Here is a 16342-nt window from a genome sequence, read left to right as displayed (position 1 = left end):
AGGTCTGGTGGTTCCTCCCAGTGTTTGTAAGGGTCAGTTGTAACCCAGACATTCATTTTCACAGGAACTGCATCAGACAAGCCTGACACTTGTCGCAATACCAGCTGACTGGCTAGCAGAAGAGCCACCAAAGGCATGCAGCTATACATGAAACAATTGCTTTGAATTTCATCAGTTTTACAGAAAACGTAAGCCCTTTTTTTTCCAATACCAACAAATTCAACCATGACTGTACAATACAAGGTATCATTTTGAAAGTATTGTTGCTGTCATTTTTGTTTCCAATAATCCAAGCATTCACACTCACAACATTACGGGCTAAACTTGTTAGAGGTATTCTGGCATGAAGGGGGGTTGCTGAAGCCTCCTTGTGCACTGTTGACAAGTACAGTCTTCTCTTCAGATGACCTGCATCAGTTATCCTGCAAGACAGGATAAACAACCTGTGGTGTTGAGTGGTTTATATTTCATCTATAATTCGGTGACAAGTTTGGTTCTTGCTGGAGCTGGAGCTGAATTAGGATGGCATCTCTTTAGGAGCATGTGTATGCTTACTGAGCTCCAACTCACTCTGCTATCAGACAATTGTCCAATTCAAAAATAGAGTGCACACAGATATATAGCTATGGCTAAAACAGTATGACATTAGCAGATTTGATGTTGAACAGAAAACTTCAACCAGACTATTTAATACACCCATAAAAATTGAGATTGACACTAGTGCAGTAGCAAATCGTTAAGGTCCTCAGTGTTAGGATTATGCCAGGTGAAATGAGAGGAAATACATGAATAATTTGCAGTAATACGGGGGTTATAGGCCTACTGTGTTTGTGCGATTTCAAACGAAAATGAACGTAATGCTAACTGTCAATCTGTTGGATTAGAGAATGGATAAAGAGGATCAACTCGTCATGATGGTGAATTAATGGCAATGGCAGCGATGGATTAGTTTTGGATTAGTTACATCCCCTTTAAAGTCAAATAAAGAGAGCGAAGCATTAGTCTTTTCTCAATGATGAATGCTAATTCTCACAACATCACACCTCTAACCAGAGTTACCAAAGAAGCGTTCAAGGTAAAAAAAAAAAAAAAAAACCACGAACAGAAGATGAATGGGACAACTCAATCCTCCTACTGTGTGTCGGTGATTGTAATATGACTGTTAGGATGAATAGTGAATAAGTCATTTAGTCAAGAGAGGTACTTTATTCTCATCAATAAAAACGTTATTTCCGGTCCTCTTGTTACACCATATGGTTAAACAGCATTTTCTCCTGATTCATTCGGTTTCTTAGCTGTAAAGTATATCATCATTAGACGTGTGGATGTGACTGAGCGGGCAGACAGAGAGCAACTGTTGCCTCTCTAGAAGTGCAATATGGGCCTAAAGCCTCAGCAGCCACAGCACCATCCAACATGAGCCACTGATCATTTTATCCATCACAGTGTTGTACTTAGGACAAGCTCACACAGCAGTCCAAAGTAGGCTAGTTAAATCTAACTATATACTGTATGAAAAGAGCATTGCAATGTTTAATAGTGAACGAGAGGTTTTTTTTTTAATGTATTTCCTTATGCAAGACTCAGCATGCCAAAATGTTTTACTCAAAACCTGATGAGACCAATACCTACAGAAAGCAGATCAGTGGAATTTTCCTTTTTTCTCTTTTTACTCAGAGACCAATTCACAGGTCTAATCAGTGCTTGCAGTACTGATATGACACAATCTGATCAAAAGCATATCTACATATCTACATTCTACAGCCTATCCACAACATATAGTCAATTTCACTTGTGTGTACAGGGGCAGATAGATAGGTAATTAGATACTTACAAAAGCTCTGTAGAAAAATCCTTACCAAGGGGGACCTTGACTTGGAGGACTAAGAACTTCTGAACCAGTCCAACTAAAAAAAAAAAAACTAAACAGTTAAACAGTTAAATCCCTGTTGGGTTTGATTAGTATTGTCATAGCTGTTGGGTTTGATTACATTCATAGCTGTTGGAAATACTCACGAGCCATTTTGCTATCACGCGGTATCTGCATCCTGTTGGTCTGACTGCTGCCCTCCAAGCAGTAGACAAATCCCTTCACCTCCTTATCAAACTCCTATCCATAACACAGACACAATTACCCAGCCCATTGGTTCCCAAACTTTTCAACCTGCGACCCCCAAAATAACAGTGCCAGTAACCTACGCTCAATGGTGTTTTTTGCCCCCAATGGCACCTTCCAGGCACCACAGCCTAAAAGGCACTACCTTTACCCTATTCCTAACCCTAACCCCCTCAACCCTCATCCTACCCCTAAACTGAGGGGAGTAGTGCCTTGAAGGCAGCGCTGCCTGGAAGGCGCCGTTGAGGGCAAATAATACCAAAGACCAGTAAAGCTATAGTGACCCTACTATCCCTGGAGTTAGTAGAAGTATACAAAATGTTGCGTGCAACAGCATACATGCACTAGCAGGCCTATTGGAAAAAAACTAATGAACAAAACAACACAAAAAAATGTTGCCTTGTGGATAAATTAATTGACCCTGAAGATTATTTTTTATTATTATTATTTAGTTTTTGCTTTTGTTACTCCTTTGTCGATTTCCTAATCTTGGTATTAACTGCCTCTAATATAACACTCTCACCTTGTGAAACATTTTGTGGAAGGGGGGGTCATATGGGGAGCATAAATGTGCTGACATACCAAGCTGGTATAGTCATTACGCTAAATTCAACCTGTCACTGCTTCACTATTATTTACAACGTCCTTCACTAATTGCCAGACAAAACACTAGTAGTGTACAAGACTTTCAATATGATATTGTGCACTTTGGATGCCCTAAATTGTATAGTATTGCAGGATTAGCCAACAAAAGGCATCCGTGCCAAATAGATCAAGGTCTACTGTTTGAGCTTCCTGCTCTTTGACCATAGAAAGCAAACAATTATACTTTTAAAAAGCAGTATGTACAATCGTACTTTACTTATTCCTGAAGGTCCACCGGAGAGTTTCCATTTTGCCACAGGATCTTTTCCTTGTGCACTGAAAATTTCCACCACAGGCCCTCCCTGTGATTAAAAAAAGGCAGACGTAGACTATGGTGTGACTACTAGAATTGAAGTTAATGTCCAATGAAAATTCAGATAGCCTGGTACTGTGGTACATTCAGATCTAGGAATAATGGGAAAATGTAACAATGATGACCACCTCCACCAAAACACCATACTTGGGAAAGATTTTGCTGAGTTTGTCACTTTATAGCACAATTTTTAGTCGCTTAAAAGCAGAGACACTTGAAAGCTGTATATCCTTCTTTCACAAGCTCTAACACCATGAAGTTTTTTTAAAAATGAGTCGTATAGGTTTATCCTTTACAACATGAGGAAGATCAGACCTTATGTGACACAATATGCCGCACAACTTTTTGTGCAGGGCCTGGTTCTTTCCAAACTGGACTATTCACTGTTAGGTGGTTCACTTGCTTATGGAGACCATAAGGTGATCCAGAATGTTGCAGCAAATCTGGTCTTTAATCAGAAAAGAGGACACTTGTAACTTCTATGCATGTTAATTACGCTCCATTGGTTCATATCCTGCAAATGCAAAATACCATAACTATAATAACCATAACCAATTAGCATTAATGTGTGTAGATCTTTTAACTTGTCCCATTCTTGATTTTCCCACATTCCAACTGCAGCACGTGAACGCTCATAGTTATGTCATCAATGAAAACCTTCCCATTCCCAGACCAGATGAACGCACCACAAGTCAGTAATAATGTCGTGAGTTGTCACCTGATATTCATTTTTAAACATTTTGAAGATATTTTTTGACTCCTTCCGAGGGCATGTGTGGTTCACAAGATGACTGACACTGCTGAAAGGTAGACACAACATTAGACAAGAACGTTAATGTTATCCGTGGTTTATGCATAGGCTACTAAATGATATGCCTAGCATTGTTTCTGTTCTGAAAAACTGAATAGGGTGGCTAGAATTCAGGGAAACTTGAACTTGAATTTGGAGATTAGACTAACGTTACTGTAAGATATCTTAATATTATGGTTTCAGAATGACAAATATTCCTACAGCTAGTTAAACTGTGATTGGCGTAGCAGACTGTGCCACCAGAAAGCAAGGGCGTCGTTGCTAACGAGCTTTTTGGCGGACTATAATGTAACGTCAGGTAGCTAGACTAGTTCTAGGCTAATTCCATTCACCAGCATTAATCCTAACACGTGTAAACTAAAATGCAAAAGTTCACGGGAGCTAAATACTATAGTAAGGCTCACCTGAATTCGACAAGTCAAGTCCAATTAGTGGTATGATGCTACGTTAAGGATATGCTGGATGAAAATGATTTAAATGTAAAACTGTTTCCAACTTAGGTCTTTATCATGGTGGAAGGAAGCAGCTCTGAACGTCGTCAAGGTAACAAGACAACATCCACACACGCGCACGCGTGAATGTGCCTGCCTTGTGCGTGGTCAACAACGTTTTCTGTTAGGTCTACTACTCTATGCAACAACAGTGAAGGAGCTATTCACGTTTATTGGGCTTACCTTGGCGTTACAGCGTCACGGTTCTTTAGAAAGTAGCATAGCGTTTCTTATGTGATCATTCATTCTGTATCAAGGCTCTCTTCTTGACATACTATGTGAGACAGTGAGTGAGAATAAAGTAGGCCTACTCAGAATGGGGTAGGCACTCTAATGAAAGAGTGGCTTAATTCATGGGTTTCATCAGGTCCCTTTCCACAGGTGTGTTAATCAAACACCGTGTAGTTTGCATTCATAATCTAGCCACATGTACACCTGTAGGCCTATAAAGGGACCTGATGAAACCCATGAATAGGCTATATTATGAAAAATAAATATATACTGATATAGCTTAAAAACTTGCCGGTTTAATTCCACAATGGGATTTCCAAATATCAGGGTGAATTTCAAGTCTTTCTTACAGGCCTGTTTCACTCAGCTATAGGAATAATTCACACAAGGCTGTATCAGAGTGACCTGGTTATACCTCAGCAGGTTTCAATACTTTGATGTCTTTTCAGATGGGGAAGGGGGTTGTCCTGCGAGGAAATTTTTTCTCTGCATATACGGATGTAGTGAGCACACATTCATACACACAGACTTGGAGCAGTGAGCTGGGAGCCCACACACACAAGGAGTACACCTACACATCCGGAGCAGTGGGCAGCCCTTCATTTGGCGCCCGGGGAGCAGTTGGGGGGTTAGGTGACTTGCTCAAAGGCACCTCTAGATGTAGGAGAGTTGTTCTAATCACTTCCCCCACCCACATTTTTCTACCAGGCAGGGAACCGGCCACCCTTCGGTCAACCAGTCCGACTTCCTTACCAGTAGGCCACGGATGCTTTATACAACATGCAACAATACAACATGGATGCCCTATGACAGCATAACAAATAAAGGACAACTGTGGCTGCTGTGAAAGGTCAGTGTTGCATTTTCTGATAAATGACTTACTCTCTAACCTTGACTTTCAGAGCAAGTAGTCTATACATTCTCAGAAAAAGGTAAATTTTTGTGCCTAACCCACAAGAGCCCATGGATGTATTTTCTAAAATGAGAATTATAAGAGGGGGAAAACAAAACCTTAAAAATAAAAATGTTCAAAGCACTGAATTAGTTTGTGAGATCCGTGTCTCCATGGGCCCTGATAGGCTATGGTGTCACTTTTGGCCTTGTAATTTGGATCAGAATTGAGCCGCAAGGTACTAATACTACCATTGCTGGGCCATTATGTACAGTGGCCAATCAACAACCATGTGTTGTTGATACAAATTGTCAACAATGAAACATTTGTGGTCAAAAAAACATCACAAACACTTTTTATTGGGGTTATCAAACAGGCAACTTCCTTAATCTGTGATTGATTGAATTCAATTTAGTTTCATTGAAGTAAGCCCACAATAACTGCAGAAGGTTCAACAGTGACGTCCTTCCTCCTTCACATTCATGATGTCAATCATCTTTGTTGCTGCGGCCGTTAATGATCTGATCAGCAACATAGAAATAGCAAGAATATTTTTCATGAATTTAACAAATGTGACTGAAAGCAAGCAAGAGGTTCACTTCACTTGATTGATTTTTTTACTTCCTGCTTGTCAGTTGATTGCCCAATCTCACAGCAGCCTGTAATGACGAATCTGATGTAAATTATTCACTGTCAAACTGGCAGGTCTTATTCCTACCTCAGATTCTCAGAGATTTTACTAATTTGAGACAGGCATTCCTCTGAGAAATTAATCAGCATTCTCTCAATTGACAGGGGTGAAAGCATAATGGCTTTTTTGCTTCATTTTCAGCACTATGCACACTGTGACATCTTCTGCAATTATCATTATCGTGTCTCTCTCGCTCACCCTCCCTTTCTCTCATTCTTCCTGTTCAACTGCAGTACTTCTACATTCTTTATGGTATTCTACGTTTTCCTTCAACGTATGTCTACGTGTCTTATCTCGTCTCGTACTGTATGTTCTTTCATATTTAGCATGAGAGGAATTTGTGTGTCAAGTACGCCTCGGTTTTTTTTTTTACAGACCTGTTAGCACCCTGGTTCACATCATCATGCACCACACAGACTTCTTTACTACCAAGGCCTCTGAGGTTTTTGTGATTAAACTTCTGCTTGGCTCACAGCTTGGCTGCATCTACCAGAAGAATGCTTTTTTTCTGGGTATCTGATTAATATTAATGTGAGGGATTGACTTCATCTTTAGGTTACATATTGTGGTTATGTCTCAGTGACTGCAGCGGAAATGTAAAATCATCAAGATTAATGTGGATTTGTGAAGCTAATGCACATAATCTAATAACGTTAACGTTGCATTTTAATTTGGGTTCAGTCTCGCTTTTAATTTGTTTACAAGATATGTCTCAGATTTCATGAATTTTCCGGTGGATTTAAAGTGGTTTTGGGTCAGACAGACAGTTGAAGTCTTTCCACTGTTCACTAGATGAAAAAGAGTTTGAGCCGATGTGTTTGAGAAGCAGTATTATAACTGTTTTTACAGCTTTAGTTTGTGTGTGTGGCAATGAAATGAATACATGTAATGATAACATAATCCAGACTGTTATACACTAATGTATATAACAGAGCTCACACTTACAAAGTCAAGCTAAATAAGCCACATAATGACTGGCAAACGATCTGCCTCCACAGACAGCTTCTGTTTGATGTAGATAGGTATTATATCACCACGTGTCCATCGAAGACACAGAAAGAGAAGTGAAGACAGACAGAAGGCAATCAGCAATCTAAGAACATTTTTAGAAGGCTTTCATTTGTACCGCTTCCATAGTGAAAATAGTCTGGCGTCTGATATGGCACCTAATTATGAATACTATTGCTTTGCTATCATCCCCAGCATCTGTACTTTAAACTGAATACCCTGCTTTTTTAACCTGTCATATCCTTCCACATTTCCTGTAATTGACAGATAATGTGTTGCTTTGTTTTTTCCAAAGCGCATTCTGAAAGCATTGGCAATAAAAACAATATTGTATTAGAGTGTATTGTATCTCCAAAGTCTTTGGATGCTGTAAGGAGAAAAAGAAGAGTGTTCATAGAAAAAAATATGTTTCTTCAATCTTCAGTTAATACAGCTTCAATCTTTATTTCTATAAAAAGCTGTCACAGAGCTTGTGAGAAACACACTTCCTGGCTTTTCAAAGTCTTATAATGTATTCTTTCAAAGTCCTTCCTATATTCTAAATGTAAATGAATTGGCCATCTTTTGCTGTTCTGTCTGACAATTAGATATCCCCCCCTTGCCTGGTTCTATGGCCTAACCCCATAGCGATATTGCAGTTGATTGGTGTTTCTGCACCATGGTTTGCCTCCTGGCCCCTGGGTGAGATCACAGCATGCACCTTTGAGAGGTGATGAGATCATCATGTGAGACATATGCGGAATATGATGTTCTCAGACAGGTTAAACTATAAATCCTTACCCAGGGCTATACAAGAGACAACCTTGCAACACTGTTAAACAAATGTTTTTAATTAGAAATACCCTCTTGCTTCTCAACCAGAAATTGTTGAACAACATAACAGCTGTTTTCAGATGTGATGTTAAAAGTCTGACCCCTATGGTGTTCTGATGACAATGTAGCTTTGAGGGTTTGGTGTCAGGTGAAACATTTACATTTGTTGCTTTTTCTTCAGACTTACTAGATGGAGAACAGTTTTGTCTAGATGTTAAAAGAGCCCACTGTAATGCATCCATGCAATCCCCATTTCCAAGACCAGATATATCTGCACGGTGTTGGAAGGGGAGAAGTTAAACAGCTGTAGTCAATGGTAATCAAGTGCTAATAAGGTGTTCTCCACAAAGAAGTCAATTAATGGCACAGCATGCACTGAAGATGGATGTCACAAACGAGTAACAAGTGCACTGTCTTTATGGTGGTTATAATGAGGATTCTAGCTGAACAGTGTTGCTTTGTTTAGCTGAAAGACTTACCATGTTAACAACAAGTAGCCATTTTAATAAGTTATGTTAGAAGTAGCATGCCGTGAGATAGACCAACATGTTTTTGAGATAGATGCTGAAAGGGATGCTGGTGAATTACAGGCTGAATGTGAGGTTGTGGACAGTGAAATCAAACCAGATGTAACTGGATAACTGGATCCCAGGCGAATGGGTCAAATACTGACACTTGAGTTCCACAAGATGTTTCCTATGAGGCAGACTTGATATATCTCCAGAATACCTTCAGGAGGCATAAGACTCAAGCCATCCTAGAGCAGCTACCATGCTGCTAAGACGTCTGAATGGATGCCCGTGCCTGTGAACAAGTCAAGTACAACAAGATCCACTTGCTGTGAGACAGCTCTTTTGCTGGGGAAACTGGGGCGTTGTGTGTCCACAACAGTCATCAGGGCGAACAGTTCCGGCAGAGTAGTCACTTCAAAGGCTGATCACAATCCCCCATGTTATTCAGGAGGAGACTGGCAGAAACATGGTGGGAGACAGCTCAGTGAAGGGCTGTTGACAGAGGTGTGTGAAGAGCGAGGCCAGTGTGTGGTGTCCTGCCGTGGCTGTGCCTGTCAGTAGAGATGTGTTGATGATTTGTGTGCGCTGAGAGCAGCGTGTGGGAGAGGTGACGCGTGGACACGAGGTCACTCGGGGTCAGCGTGGATGCGGCGCGCCGCTCTCTGGGCTGTGGTGTGGAGCGGAGGGGAGCATGGGAGAGCGCTGAGCTGGTGTGTGTCTCATTTAGACTGCTTACCATGATGAGGATGATGATGACTGTCGCTTCCCTTACTGAGTGGGTAGTAATACAGTTGGGCATTTTCTCTAAGCTAATGTAATTATACATTTTCAAAGGTCAAAATAAGTGTAGGATTTAAAGGCACCATATTCTTTTCATCAGGTCCTTATTAGAATTCATGAACACTTGGCCTTCTAACTGTAATTTGGTACTTTTCTGAATTTTGTGAAACAAAATAGGTTAGGTCTCCTCTCTCCTGCCATAGATGTCTTTAGTTACTCTGTTAGACATGTGCAGACTCAGTGTATGTATGTACTGTATGTCTCTTTATTGCAGGGATGTATATCAGAATGCTTCATCAAATAGCACTGTAAATATAGGCTGTCTGCGTGGAGGAATATGCTGTAAAGGTCACCGAAAGCCAATAGATAGATGAAACATTAATCAACGAATTCTCAGAGTGAATTAATATGACCTTTAGGTAGAACCTCTCTGCAAATATAATTTAGCCCAAAGATTTACATAAAAAGGGGCCACATTCAAGATGTAATGCTAAATTCTCCTATAAGGATGGCCATTTTGTAATTTGTCTTTGGAGTGTAAAATAGAAGGGGGATCAGAGACTAGTGCGTTGTTGATATTTATTTAGCATGTTAACATGCAGAACATACAATCACTGCGTCATTTTCTCTAATTAGCAATCCTTTGTAATGTGTTGCTTTGACTGTTTAAAATTGCTAGGGATCAAATCAAAGAAAGAATAAAGCAATATTATCGCTCATTTTAGCTAGATGGAATTTAAACTTTATCATATGAAACAGCACAGAAATTTCCAATAAGCTGATTTCAGATGCATGTCAACCTAATTATGTGGTTCTTATACAAACACTTTGGGTTTTGGCAATGTACTGTTTTGTAAAATGCATTCAGCGTGGTAAATAACTTCATGCTTAAACATGCATGGTTGCAAATCAGTGTATCACATGTTTTTGAAAAACGTCATGCTCAGCTTAACTTGTTGTGTGACATTGAAATGAAGACATTAGTGTACTTGAACCCAGTGAGAGGGAAATCCACAAATGTCGACAAAAGAGGGACCTTCAAGAGAATTAAATCTCTTTATCGAGGGTGACCCAGTCACTGCACTCTTTCTCCCACCCCCCCGGGAGGCACAGTTATGACTTGTTGGCAAAACAGAGCTGTGTGTGTGTGTGTGTGTGTGTGTGTGTGTGTGTGTGTGTGTGTGTGTGTGTGTGTGAGTGTCTGTGTGTGTCTGTGTGTCTGTGTGTGTGTGTGTGTGTGTGTGTGTGTGTGTCTGTCTGTGTGTGTGTGTGTGTGTGTGTGTGTGTGTGTGTGTGTGTGTGTGTGTGTGTGTGTGTGTGTGTGTGTGTGTGTGTGTGTGTGTGTGCATTAGGAAATGGCATGGCACAGACGTCTTGTTGCAGGCTCAGTCAAGTGTGAGCACCATCAGTCAGTGCTGCAGGCAGGGGCTTTCCTCTCGCCCACTTATCCCTACCCTCCCCTCTCCTCCCCTCCCCGATGTTTGCATCGCATGTGTCTGTGTCCCACTCACCCAGTCAGAGAATGACTAATTCCCCAGACTTCGCACCTCCGGGGCTGGTAGTCAAGGGAGAGAGAGAGACTGAGAGAGGAAAAAAGAGAGAGAGAGTGGCCTCTATTTCAACAGAGACCTTTCCCCCTTTCTTCAGGTACACTGTGTCCACTGCTCCTCCTACTGAGGGATGCGCTCCCTGCCCTTTATTTACTTCCTTCATCCTGGGTTTCCACATCATAGACATGGTGCCAGGACAGCCTGCAGAGAAGGAGGTTTTTACTCACCACAAAACCACTATTTCTCCATTCCTGCATGGATATTAGGTTGGGAGTAGCAAGATAATGGGGTGAAACCACACAGTTTTTTGTCAACATTGTTATTATTAAGTCATCTGTCTATTATGGTCATGGTGTTAATAGAAACGTTTAACAGGCCTAAACCTGGTTTAGGTTCTTTTGCAATGTTGAATACGGTAGCACTTCTGCAGATTTTGTATTGGTAATTGATTTGACTGTTTTCCGTATGAAAAATCAAATATTTTGGAAGAAAGAATGAAATGATGTGTGGGTTGAATCTATCTCCACCCCCGCTGTATGAACATATATTGACACATAATCACTTCATAATGGATGTGCAGTCAAAAGCGTGGTGAGGCAACATCAATTCCACCAAATGGTTTCTTAAAGCCGTCAGAAGAAATGGATGAATAAAACACAACACAGCAAGCTTACAGTCTTCTTACATCACCACTCGCTGGGGGATTTGATTGACTGTCGAATGAGAACTCCATAACACGTCTGATTTTCGATAGGTTACGTCATCAGTGTATTGTGTGTGCATTTATTGAGTGTGTGTGTGCGTGCGTGTGTGTGTGTGTGTGTGTGTGTGTGTGTGTGTGTGTGTGTGTGTGTGTGTGTGTGTGTGTGTGTGTGTGTGTGTGTGTGTGTGTGTGTGTGTGTGTGTGTGTGTGTGTGTGTGTGTGTGTGTGTGTGTGTGTGTGAGAGAGAGAGCCCTCTTACTGATTCTCCTGGTGCTATGTACCTCATGAATAATAAGTAGAGTTCCCTTTAAAGTATTCACAACCCCTTAATTCCAAAGGACTACCACATCCCCAGAGCCACAAACAGTCCACGCAGGCGCCGTTCCATCAACAGATGTCTATCGCACAGGTCTACAGTACGGCGGACATACCTTTGTCAATTGTCTAGTTAGTGTGCCATCCAGGCTAAGAAAGGTGCTCGGGATGAGATAGGATGTGACAAAAAGCATATGCTCAAAGTTTGCATCTCCGTCTGTCTTGCTGATGAGCTGCCGAAGACTGGAACTGAGCCGCTGGTCATGACCGTGTCCCAAATCATTACATTTCTACTTCACCAAAACTCTCCTCCGTGGCAGCAGGTTAGCTGATTATCAGTGAATATTTGTGTTTCTCCGGCAGACGCCAAAAGCCAACCATTTGCTCATACAAACATGTAAAGTCCATTCGGCTCTCATTGTTTATTCGCTTGTTGTGATGTTTAGAATGGTACAGCAATTAACGCGTCTGACTCCAGAATGAGCACCACACACAGCGCTACTGTAGTTTTTAGACGTTGTTATTTAAAAAGATATCCCATTAGGTGCTTTATTTGCACTTGGGCATCATCACCAGAGTAAAACAATTTATGTAGATGCATTCAGTGATGCCCTGAATAGGATGTGATTTATGAGAAAATAATTTATTTATTGTCACATTATGTTAATTTTGCTGTGAGCTTCCTCCTCCCTGCAGACTCATCAAGGCCCTGTCTGGTGGTGGCTGTGACAGCCTCAACCCAAAGAGAATGCAGGGGAGGGTGTGAGAGTGTGTGTGTGTGTGTGTGTCCTGCCCTCTGGTTCAGCCTCTGCCAGTGCTCATGTGTGTTGAGTGGGTCTGTGTGGGGCGCAGTGTGTGTGTGGCGGAGGCCCAGGCAGGCGTGTGTTTGACTAGAGTGGTGTGATGTGACCCTGAGCCAACCCGCACTGCAAATGCTGCCAGTCTGATCAACTCTTCATTATTGTTTTTTTTTGGCTCAGTGTGTGAACGCAGAACCACTGAATATGCCTTGATCTATGTCCATGGGCTATGAAAACCACCCACAATTGCGTTTTTCCCCCCAAACTCACATTGTAGTGTTGTGTTGCGATAAGGAGGTGGCATTAATTGTCTTTTTTCTGGCTTGCTTTTGTTAAGGTCTGTTCTTGTATGTTTTTGTATGTGTGTTGTACGTTAGTCCTAAATGAACTGTGATCACACACTAGCAAGCGCACCCACCACAACCGAACAAAAACACACATGCAGACATAATTCCTTTTTGCATATACATTGTTGTCCTAAATTCAGTATGTTAATTGCTGTCGTAGATCATTAAGCCATAGAAAATAATGGGAAGTGACATTTAATAAACAAATCGCCCTGAAAATGACAAAACCCAATATGACTCCGAGGGACAATCTTGCTCTAGTTTCGAAGTGAACACAACCTCCCGTGGGCACGAATATCCGACAGCACTTCTCAACCTCTGTCTAGTACTCTGTCTGCATCCACAAATGGTAAACAGCATATCAGACGTACCAGAGCAACTCGGTTTCCCAGAGGTCTACGCTGCGAGTTGTTTTAGAATCACAGCAGCAGTAGCTCAGTGGTGTTGGTGTTCATGCCCTGTGATTTTGCACTTTGCATGATTGTTTGAACACTTTCAATTAGGTGGAAGCAGCAGTATAGTGTATATATTCATATCAGGTAGGTTCCCTTGCCATTTGTATTGTTTAATAAACAATTACACCACGATCACACGCTGTATGCAGTCCTTTTGATGAGCCATCAGTGGAGTTCTTCACTGCAACATGTAATGTTATTTTATTTAAAAACCCAGATCATACGACTACAGCGCTGATTCAATTCCCAGTTCCCAGCATATACTATTCCCAATGCACAATTTAATTTACAAATGAAACGCATGAAAAGGGTGTTGTAAGAGGCTACCTGATCTAAAACAAGCTGCTAATGATGTGGCAAATTCTCTTTTGTTAGGGCCTCTTATCAGATGTTTTTTATTACATGCACACACAAAACACACATGCTCAAGAGAACACACACCAATGCTCCAGTGTTTATTTTTTGGCATGCACAATATCTGTTAATCAGTATACACAATTACCCATCACAGTCTGCCATGCCAAGCTTCATTTGAAAGAGTCTAATTAACTTTGGAGTGATAATGAGCCTCTAGTTTTTATCTACTGGGTTCTGGGAAGCGACGGTCACTTGGGATTTGGTGCTGGCTCAGCTCGAAAAATGCACAGCGAAAAGCACCCATTGTCTCTCTTCCAGCCTTTCAGTTGTGTTTTAGTCCCTTTACTTGTGTTTCTTTCCTTGATTGATACCATTTTATTCCTCCCTTCAAAAATGCTTTTGTTTAGCTCTGGATGTGTAGCCAAACACAATCAAAGCAATAGATGTTTAGCCCAAAGACAGGGCCATCTTGGAATTGGTAATGTGACAAAAACATGAGTATTTTGAGTGTGTCCTTGAGTGAGTGTGAGCACTGAACTAGATCCTGTTAAGACCGTAACAGTCACACCAATTGAAAGACATAGAACAGTAACTTTCCCCCAGAGTTGAAATATGAAGTATGTCAAACTGCAACATGCAAGAGATCAACAGCTGGACCAGTTGTCAAGTTGTCAAAATGCAGGCAGCAAGCCTAGAGATATTCATAGTTCATAGTCTCCTCTCTACAAAGAGTGCCTTCAGTAAGTCAGGAAGGAAGTATTTCAATTCACAGAGCCTTCTGATGGATCTATCTTTCAAGAGAACTTTGAAGAAATCATAGAATGCCATTATCAACATGGAACCTTAGGCTAAACGTAATGGAAGTTAGACACTTGGAGAACTAGAACTGATTAGACGTACAGTATGTGCATGTGTGATGAGCAGCCACATGTATGAGTTGCCTGATGAAATGGAATGTTGTGAGTCAGATCCATATAGAACCTCTCAGCTAGCTAAAGCTTCAAATACTGTACACTAATTGTGCTATTTTCTACACATTTAAGATAAGCATACAGTGCACTCATATTAATGTAAAACTGGGACAGAGGATAAAATATTCATTAAGTTACCTCACCAACGTGGTCCTCAAGAAGTAACTCAAATGTTTTATTTATTTTTTGAAGTAAATAAGGTGAAATATTTTACCTGCAATGGTCCAGTAGGCATTCCATTTTAAGCAAGAACATTTCTGTGAAGTCACACCTGCAAGGGGTTAGTTAGTTTGCATGTGTGAGCAGTATTTACATCGATAAATAAAACATGTTGCATTACTTAGCAGTCAAACAAAGCCCATCCAGACTGCTGCATAATTAAAATTACAGGAAGCTTTCTGTGAAACTGTTCCATTTCCTGTGTGATACTTCTCGTGAAGTCACCTTTTTATATCATAATTCTCAGCACTTTCATTTAATTAGTGGCAAACCTCTAGAAACTTTAGATTATTACCCGCAGTGGACATCGATCTGTATGAACAGAAATACTCTCAGCGGTTTGCTGTGATGAAGCCAGCAGTGCACGCGGCACAATAGAGTTTAGCTTGTAATCCAAACTGAAAATGTGGGATCACACTGAAAGAACACGATTCACACTGTTCTCCCTGACATCAAGTTTAGCTTTAGAGGATTCTTCATACTAGATCAAGTGGTAATTGTATATTTGATCAACCTTGTGGACTTTCACCGTTGGTCTTCATATACGTCGTCAACATCTCTTGCCTTGAGCACTTGACTTCACCAACTCCTCAACAAAGTTACGTTTATTTCAGCTACTCAGTGCCAATAGAGACAAGGGGCAAACGTCGTGCACAGTCAATAGCAAGCATTAAATACAGTTACTTTTGTAAAAACAGCTTGTCTTCATATTAAAGCATCATTAGCATGCAATCAAATGTAATATGTACACAGAGGTCCATGGTGGGGCCAATATAAGGTCCTTGACAACACATGTTTAGTTAAATGAATTTGGCAGGTCAAGGGTTGATAACTACTCACCAGCTGCCATTTCTGTCCGAGGCAGAAGATAGATTTCTTTTCAAGATAGATCAACAAATTCATTCCATTGGCTGCAGCTGTGTCTCTATGGAACATAAATGCCATCCAGAGAACAGCCACTTGGCACGTAGTGACAGGCCTGTGTCAGACATGAAATGGGTCAAAGGTCAGATTTTTCCATGTGTGGCTGAAATGTGTATTTCCTACGAATAGAGACTCGACATAGCCAACCTGCCACTGAGTGCGTTGGGATTTATGATTTATGCTGTTTGATCTGCCTCAGGAGCACACATTTGCATGGCTCAATTGGCCAGAGGTTTGATCTCTTAATTTGATACACAACACAGGCGCTCTGAGTCTGTTTACTCCACAGCCAATAGGCCAAATAGTCTCATAAAATAAATACATGATGACGTTCAATCAATTAGAACGTATTAATGTCTCGTTAGATTTTGGTTTAAGTGCTTTTGGGGGCACAACTC

The 16342-nt window shown here is 41.0% G+C and overlaps 1 protein-coding gene across 2 annotated transcripts in view; it reads right to left on the bottom strand.

The window, feature by feature from the left end:
* Positions 1-4391, bottom strand: part of cfap20dc (CFAP20 domain containing) — a 36543-nt gene extending 32152 nt beyond the window's left edge. Inside the window, exons 1-6 of one of the 2 annotated variants that reach the window (XM_062544624.1) lie at positions 4290-4391; positions 3793-3874; positions 2974-3063; positions 2017-2110; positions 1835-1907; positions 308-422 (exon numbers count right to left, since the gene is read on the bottom strand). In XM_062544624.1, coding sequence (XP_062400608.1) covers positions 308-422; positions 1835-1907; positions 2017-2110; positions 2974-3063; positions 3793-3813 — 393 coding nt within the window. In that variant the 5' untranslated portion in view covers positions 3814-3874; positions 4290-4391. Of the gene's footprint in view, positions 1-307; positions 423-1834; positions 1908-2016; positions 2111-2973; positions 3064-3792; positions 3875-4289 lie in introns of those variants that run through there. The other variant, XM_062544625.1, reaches the window with a different exon arrangement.
* Between the last annotated feature and the right edge of the window lie 11951 nt (positions 4392-16342).

The sequence above is a fragment of the Sardina pilchardus genome, chromosome 9, assembly GCF_963854185.1.
Source record: "Sardina pilchardus chromosome 9, fSarPil1.1, whole genome shotgun sequence".
In the NCBI taxonomy this organism is placed as follows: Eukaryota; Metazoa; Chordata; class Actinopteri; order Clupeiformes; family Clupeidae; genus Sardina; species Sardina pilchardus.
The sequence above is the reverse complement of the archived record's forward strand: the minus strand, read 5'-3'. Positions and strand labels throughout refer to the sequence as shown.